Source organism: Scardinius erythrophthalmus (genome assembly GCF_964197995.2).
Source record: "Scardinius erythrophthalmus genome assembly, chromosome: 3".
In the NCBI taxonomy this organism is placed as follows: domain Eukaryota; kingdom Metazoa; phylum Chordata; class Actinopteri; order Cypriniformes; family Leuciscidae; genus Scardinius; species Scardinius erythrophthalmus.
In genome coordinates this window covers 48755864-48764370 of record NC_138223.1, presented here as the reverse complement: position 1 = coordinate 48764370, position 8507 = coordinate 48755864, and the positions used below count along the sequence as shown (strand labels likewise).

The 8507-nt window shown below is 36.8% G+C and overlaps 1 protein-coding gene across 1 annotated transcript; it reads right to left on the bottom strand.

Moving 5' to 3' along the window:
* Positions 1 to 459: 459 nt before the first annotated feature.
* LOC308688237 (GTPase IMAP family member 9) lies at positions 460 to 5472 on the bottom strand. The gene is made up of 2 exons (XM_081361182.1): positions 5191 to 5472; positions 460 to 2717 (listed from the first exon to the last, which is right to left on the bottom strand). Exon 2 carries the CDS (start codon positions 2677 to 2679, stop codon positions 1741 to 1743), a length of 939 nt encoding a protein of 312 aa, XP_081217308.1. The 5' UTR covers positions 2680 to 2717; positions 5191 to 5472; the 3' UTR covers positions 460 to 1740.
* Between the last annotated feature and the right edge of the window lie 3035 nt (positions 5473 to 8507).

Sequence of the window (8507 nt, the reverse complement as noted above, 5' to 3'; positions counted from 1 at the left end):
CAATTGACCAATAGACACTTAGAGAAGCTGTACCGAACATCCTAAAAGAATGAACTGCAGATTTCCAGTGCATTATTGTCAGTAAAATGAGCTCATGAAGTGGTAAAAAACTAAAAGAATTCTGGTTCGTTAACACCAGAACAAGATGTTTTTCTCTCATCTAATGATCCCTGCCGCTGAAGCTTTATGATTAATGGATAAATCGCTATAATATATTTAATTATGACGTATGTTTAAGTAATTTTTTGCTTTTCTGCAGTTCATGGTAATATTAATGAACTTCAGAATTTGAAATTCTTTAAATTGTAGCGTTTGTACAATAAACAGTGTGTTGGGTCAACAGTCCTGAAGAAACCAAATGACAAACACTGATCTACTGTTTAGCAAACAGTGCTACTGTCCGTGGGAGTGCCTGTATGACACATTTCTATAAATAACTGAAAAAGGAATATAAAAAATACATAAATATTAAAACATTTATTTAACTTTGTGATAAACAGTATTATATTTCATTTATTATAACAAAAAGGCAAATAATGTGAAAAACAATTTTTTATAAATAAAAGGAAAACAAAAGGAAACAGGTGTCATTTACAACCAAAAAATTTAATAAATCCTCAAACTAAGAGCACAGAATCACAGAATCACCAGCACGTTCATGAAAAATCAGTTGATATAATTTGTACAGGTTCTGAAAGTTACAGAGATACAGTAGCAACGTCTGCACATGGTTTTCTGTTCTATGCAAAAGACCTAACTCAGTAAACATCATAATACTAAAGTAAACTGTGTAAAGAAAAGCAGATGTGACCCCATTGAAGTCACTATATGGAGAAAAAAGCCAACAAATGGCGAATGTTTTCCTCAAAAACATTAATTTCTTTTCGACTGAACAAAGAAAGACATGAACATCTTGGATGACATGGGGGGGAGTAAATTATCAGGAAATTATTATTTGTAAAAACTAATCCTTTAAGTTTTGTAAAAAACAAAAAAATGTTTTAATGTGTTTAAAAATTGTATTCATGCTTGTAATTTTTTTATTCAGGCTTCTTATATTTTGATCCGTGACTGCAATACTTTAGACGGGATATTTGATCCCATACAGGACAGCAATTGTGAGTAAATTTCATGTTTGCAGGACTGACATATGAAGAGTGTGTAATGTCTTTAGCAACAGTGTGAAAGTGAATAGCACATAACAGACACAATACCGATATAAACATAGAAATCTATCGGTTCAATATGTGTCACATGACTAAACATGCCTCATCTTTTTCAAAAAGCTCAGTTTCACTGGACAAAAACGCCGTCTCAGTGTTGACGGACATAACTCAACAACTTGCATGAAACTTTTTGCATGATTATATGCTATATTAGACATAACAAGGAACATAACTTTCAAACATGACATGAATCCTAAGAAAATTAACCGCAAGTTAAAGTAAGCATTCAATAATTAATAAAGGACAACAGGAGAGCCACACACACACATAAGTTGATAGAAAACACTAAAATCTTGAAAATGATGATAACAAAAAAATGTACATTACACCATTACTTCAGGATAGTATAATACAATACAGACATGTATTGGAAAAATTGATTCTGTTATTTGAGTTATTTCTTTTGAAGCATTGACTGTGTTTAATATGGAAGTAAATGTGTAAAATGAGTCTGTTTTACTCATGTTATTTACATCTTATAATGATACTTGTACAGTATTTTAATACTATAATACTAGCTATAATTACTTGCCAAAAAATAGACTACAACACACACTGCTATTGCCAGAACTGCACCTCCTGCTGCTGCCAGAACTGCGCCTCCTGTTAATACTACTGCTGTTTTCAAGACAGTAGCTGCTAGTCCTGGTCCTGGTGCTGCTACTGCTTTTGTTAATCCTATTAATACAAATAATTTTTCAAAAAAAGATGCTTCTGGTGCTTTTGGTGCTTCTCTTCCAACTGCTAGATATGCTCCCACTGCTCCCCCTATAACTGCTGCTCCTACTGCATATTTCTTGAGTAGAAGAGCTCTCTGAGTCTGAAGAAGATCTTTCTGAGTCTGCTTATAGTCCTGTTCTGTGTATCTCTTGTATGCATTCTTTATCCTCAGTGACTCAATCTTTTCCAGAAGCTCAGTGACCTGAGATCGATCTTCATCTTTGTTGTTAAAAACATGAAAACCTCCCGAACACTGATCAACTACTGACCGCAGTGTTTTACGTTTACTCAGATATCTCTCTATTGGCTCGTGTAACTGATCTCCGTGAGTAAAGAGCACTATTGTGTGAGTTAAGAACTTTGATCCAAAATGATTCTGGATCCATTTCACAACTTTCCTGTTCTCCTCTGTAAAAGTCTCACCCAGTCTGATCACCAGCAGAAACACATCAAGACTATGACGAGTAAGCATCTTCTCTATTTGAGTCTGAGCGTCTGTGATCTTCACTGATGTATCAGAGAGTCCTACAGTGTCGATCACTGTGATTGTTTGTCCATCCAGCTCTGTTTGTGCTGACTCACAGGTTCTGGTCACAGCCTCATTAGACAAATCTTCTCTAAATGTTTTTCTAATTCCTATGATGGTGTTTCCTGAAGCGCTCTTTCCTGATCCAGTCGAGCCCAACAGCATAATACTCATATCAGGAGGTTCTTCCATGATGTTTCTCCGCATCTTGTCTGTGAGTGGAGTAGATTTTGTCCTTTCTCTCTCTATATTACGAGGAAACATATTTTGTTAATTAAATGAATTAAACCTGCTGCTTCTTTACACAGCTTAAGTTTATATATATATATAAATGTTTCATGCCGCAATGCATCCTGGGAGCCATGAGTTTTATACTATTGTGGCTCCCAGCATGCATTGCAGCATGAAGCATGTCACCATTGTTGAGATTGCTGATTCTTGATGTCTTTGTTTAAAAAAAAATATCCCCTATTATGTATTTTAAAAATTCAATATGTCCAATCTGTGGCAAGAGAGTACTGCTAGTGAATATTATCTATTAACATCAAATGACCACTTTTGGACAGTGATGATATAAGTGCATTTTTTTTACTATCTGCTGTTAAAAACTATATCACCTGATCATCTTTTTTTGGCTTTCTTTGTAACAAATTACGTGTTTTGGTAAAAGCTGTTACAAAAACCACAAACTTCCAAGAAAAGTCAAACTGCCCAACTGAAGGAAACACTCATCACTATAACGGTGACCATACATTTTCAATAAATCATCAACATCTAAACCTCTGTTAATTCTTAATAAGACCTTCTGTAGACGTCTGACAGAAATAAAGTCAGTCTGGGGTGCGTTTCCCAAAAGCATCGTTGGCCACCTATGGTCACAAGTTCTGTCGTTACCAATAGAGTTCAATTGAAATTGCGATGAACTTGCGACCATAGTTGGCCAACAGTGCTTTTGGGAAACGCACCCCTGGTTAGTAATAAGTGAAGCTGGTGATGCTGTTTGTGGAGTTGTTGAATCCTCCTCTGCTGAGAACTTGTTGACAGCAGGTGTTCATCATTAATGCCCAATCATCACTTAATTAATCACTTAAGTATCTCATTAACTTTAACTCTGATTCAGAGTTATTTTAACTCTCTGTAGAGAGGGACCAAATGTTCTCTGAACAGAGTTAATTTAACTCTGGGGATTTTGCTGTGTATCACTCAAAAGTGGACAACCTTAATTATGCAGGAATTTTAGGCTTAATATAATTTAAACGGATGAGTTATAAAAAAATCCACCCCCCTCACAGTCGTCATGAAAGACAAAATTAGTTGTAAAATTAGCTGTATAGACCAACAGGGACCCCCTGACAGGCCATGTTTCTGTTTTAACCCTGAAATGGCACACCTGATTCAGTTAATTAAAGGTTTAATGAGTAGTTGACTAATTGATTAATTGACTAATTCCTACTCTTTCTACTCTAATAACTACTCATTAATTGAGTCAGGTGTGCCATTTCAGGGTTAAAACAGAAACATGGCCTGTCAGGGGGTCCCTGCAGGAGAGGTTGAGAACCACTGGACCAAAGCCACTTTTTGCTCCAGGCTGTAAACATGTTTTTTTCCGCTGTAAAGTTGGGCATTTTAACATGGGGGAGATACAGATTTGACTCACTTCTGCACCCAGCCTCAAGAAGTGAATTGCCATTTAATTCACTTCCGTGTTGGTTTCAAGAGAGAGACAGGGAGGTTGCCGCTTGAAATCAACCTTATTTTCTTCATGTATGAATAGCCTATTATAAATTGTAGCTTATATTCAATTGAATCAATGATCATGTTTTTATTGTTTAAATTATAATGCTGAAAACAGACTCGTGATTTGATTACATCTTTAATTAGTGATAAAAGTACTAAGTAGCATGAAGTTATTATCTTAACATTAATATTAAAACACTTACATTTTTTAACATGAACTTAATTTTACTATTAATTCAAACAATATTTTTACTATAGTTTATTTGCATTTATATTTTAGTTCAATTATTCTTTTGTCTGAGTTGCAAGGTGTCAGGTCTGATGATAAAAGCAAATGCATGGGCGACTGGATTTTGCAAGTGTTGTCATGGAAATGGCAGGTGAGGGACGAAATAGGGACGTTCGCAAACTGGCCCGGACAAATGTCCTCAGAACGTCCTCAGCGAACGTTATAAAGCGGACCAAATGTGGACCTAATGGGACGTGCGAAAAGTCCGGGGGACGTCCCTTGTTAGCTGGGACTATGGCACTAATGGTCTGCAGCCATCAAAATAACACGAACTCCATTATTTTCACTGGCTTGTCAGATCAAAACAGGCCTACATTTCATTATTTGCATTTGTAAAAAAGTAGAAATAGTTTTTACTAGCCTACTTTCGTATTTGAGCTCCTAACGCGCCTACACTAACACACTTCTCAACAATACAAAACACGTTACAGCAGATCACAGTACAGTCACTTGCATTTCATAAGATTATTTTACCATAGCAATTTTCATGATGTGATGTTAATCTCATTTAAATAACTTCCATTGCTAGTTTTGACAATATGTGTGTTTAGGCACACGTGGTGTGATGTGCATATCGATCCGATCACCAACACAACACCAATGTCCACATACTAAAAACTGAACAAATTATAAAAGTGTCAAATTACCATTATGAACACTAATGACTGGAGATATATCTAACATCTACTCACATGTGTGAAGAATCAAGATGAGCGGCACCAAGTTTCTCTTCACTTCCTGAAGTTAACAAGCTTGATCATGAGTCATGAGGCACTAAAGTGAAAATGAAAGTCTGATTTGTTCAAATGAATGGTTACCTCCGACAATGACTGGTTATTTCTGCAGAAGGAGCGAAGGACATTTAGTGTATCCTCCTTCCACTTGCCGTCGGGATCAGGCGCGTTTTGGTTCGAGTTTTAGGATATTCGGTTGCACTGGACAGAACATACATATTCATGTGTTTCCTGTTTCCTGTTAACGCGGGTGAAACTTACTGTATAGTAGCCTACGTGCTTCTGTTTTTGTCAAAATCTATCTGAGGAAAACTTTAATTTCTCGTCATATAAATGAGGCCAATATTGCAGAGCTGAGTCATTCTACAGAAACGTCCACTTTTGGTATGGCAAGATAAAATGTATTTCTTTTTCTAAAATTTAAACTTAGACCACATTAGTAGATTACCCTTTGACTTAATGAGTACACATAAATGACAGCGTAATGATTTTTATTTTTTATTTTTGTGCATGTATTTAAAGACTGCATTCACCATGTATGAAATATGAAATATTATTTCTAATTTTTTTCAGTACATGCAGTCAGAGGTACAGAAAATTAATGATAATCTACAGTAACTGATAAGGAGATTATTAGGCCTTTCGCTCATATCTCTTCTCCCTTTCACTCAAATCACTTAATCTCTTTCTTTTTTTGTGTGTCAATGTCACTGACATAGCTCTATTTCCTTTTCTGCTAATACTCTGCATGCGTTCAGGATCAGCATCTCTACGCTTTCTGTATAGTCGCTTCTTCAGCTGCACTCAGTTTAGCAGTGGCGTGGCGTGGGGAAAATTTCTGAGGAAGCCAATTAAGACTGAAGCTGTGTGTTTTAAGGGGTGGGGGCAGAAAATCATACGTTACCATTTATATGTTGCTATTTGGATGAACTATTAGAGCGCCCAGCATCATCTTACCGGGACTTACGCTTGTTACAATCCAACACTTTGAGCACGTAGATGCCTAAAATATGTTGCGCATACAGCTCAACTAACGCGATTGTTATAAAGGTGTTTGAACAACAAAACACATCCTCTTGCACATATTTGACAAACGGAATATCAGATATATCCTGCTATAGCTAATAAATTTGTGAAATTTTGAATAAAAAAAGGAAATAAAAGCTGATCATTCAGCGCTATTGTGCCTGCGGTGTGACAAGCAATGAAAGACGCGTCTCCATGGGAACCATAAAGTGATACTACGATCAATAACGGTCGCCTTGAAAAACTTACGTGTGAAAAGGTTGTTTGTAAGGCTTACATTTAAATGTGTCTTTGTTTTGTTTTGAGTGTATGGTCAATAAATAAAGGAATTAAAAAGATGGGCACAAAACCACAAATCTTCCGCTATTTCATTCATTCATTCATTGACGATGATAACGTGATGTGATTGGCTTGATGCCAACAAGTTCATGGCTTCCCTTGACACTGTCCTGACCAATCACAGGGGAGCAGTGTCATGACAATAGCGTCACCTGATTGGTTAGTCATTCTTTTTTTTTTCTATCAAGGGATGCCAACTCAGCCTGGCCTCCTCACAGACACAGGGTGCAGTACCATGTTTTCAACGCTCATTCACCATGTCACTTTTATAGGGGCGCTGTTTTACACATCATAAAACACTCAGTAATGAACGAAGAGAGACGATGAGGAGATGACAGAAGGATTGCGTAAACTGTGAAAACAAAAGTGTTTATTAAATGACGATTATATTCTGAAAAAGTGAGGAAGCCTGGCTTCCCTTGGCCTCCGCAAGAAAACGCCACTGCAGTTTAGCCATTCCCTCAATTTAGAAATACCTGACCAAAGGAGGATTAACAATGATAAAGAAAAGTTAGAATCACACAATGTTAGTGCTATTTTATGCAAAAGAACTAAATGAATAGCTTTAAACAAAGTTTATCTCTAAAAGGCAGTCACTGGTGTTACTGATCTTCACGGGTGTTACCCATAAGGAAGGTGACACCAATGACAGTAACACCAGTGACAATTTTCATGAAAACTGCTTTTTACAAAATGGCTGCTGCAAGGTTTCAAACCACATGTTGTCAATCATGGTATACTCACTAAATTAAGTAGTTTAATCCATTTGTATTCTTGTGTATTCATAATAAATAATAATAAAGCAAGATACCCTGTTGAAATATGTGGGATGTGTGGTTTATAAAAACTGCAAACTAGGTAAAGTATAAATGATTGTGACCGATGTGAAGGGGGAGGAGAATTTATATGTGCATCACGTTTAGTAAATAAAACACTTCTACAGTACATAGGATACACCCGTGTATCCTCGCTCATAACTCCTCAGGAAACTCCTCACTCCTCGATCCTCGACTTCTCACGGTGCAGTTAGAGAATTGAGATGTCCTTCAAGATGGCTGTGCTCGATCGGTTTCCGGGTCATAGGATGGAGGATGGAGGAGCGAGGAGACGAGGAGGGATATTGAGGCACCCCTTGTGCTTCTCTTCATAGATCTCCAGGAAATTGGAAGAAGGAAGTCAAGCGATGTCATCAGTGTGATTTTTATTTCAAAATAAGAGCTTTTTTGTTAAACGGTAACACCAGTGACAACTCCAGGGGACCACTACTTTCATTATATATTTTATAATATTTATTTAGCATTTTGTTTTTTAATGTAATTTACATCATATATTTGATAGGACACATTATTGTATTTTAAATGGAAGAAAACACTGTTTTTGGCCTCAAAATAAAGCATTTTCCCTCTGTACATGACTGTGGGGACGAGCACTTCTGTGGTGCTTGGAATTCTAATTAATAAAAATCAAATATTGCCACATTGATGGCTCAAGAAGGTGTAATTGTTCAAATAACATATGTTTCATTTTAAAATATAAAGAAATTGTAACCCTAAAGTGTTTTTCAAATGTAATATTTCTGTAAAGGCTAGGGACAGAAAAATGGACATTTCCGTAGAATGACCCAGCTACACGAGTGAATCAGTGAAAGTGTTAGTTTTTAGTGATAATTTTGAGTTTTGCCTACCCAAATACACAAACTCGCTTACAATGCACACAAGCTGGGAGCGCGCGCGCACACACACACGCACGCACGGACACACACACACACACACACACACACACACACACACACACACACACACACACACACACACACACACACACACACACACACACACACACACACACACACTGTATGACACAGCGCCATGGTACAACCATGGCACCATGGTACAACAATACTACGCGTG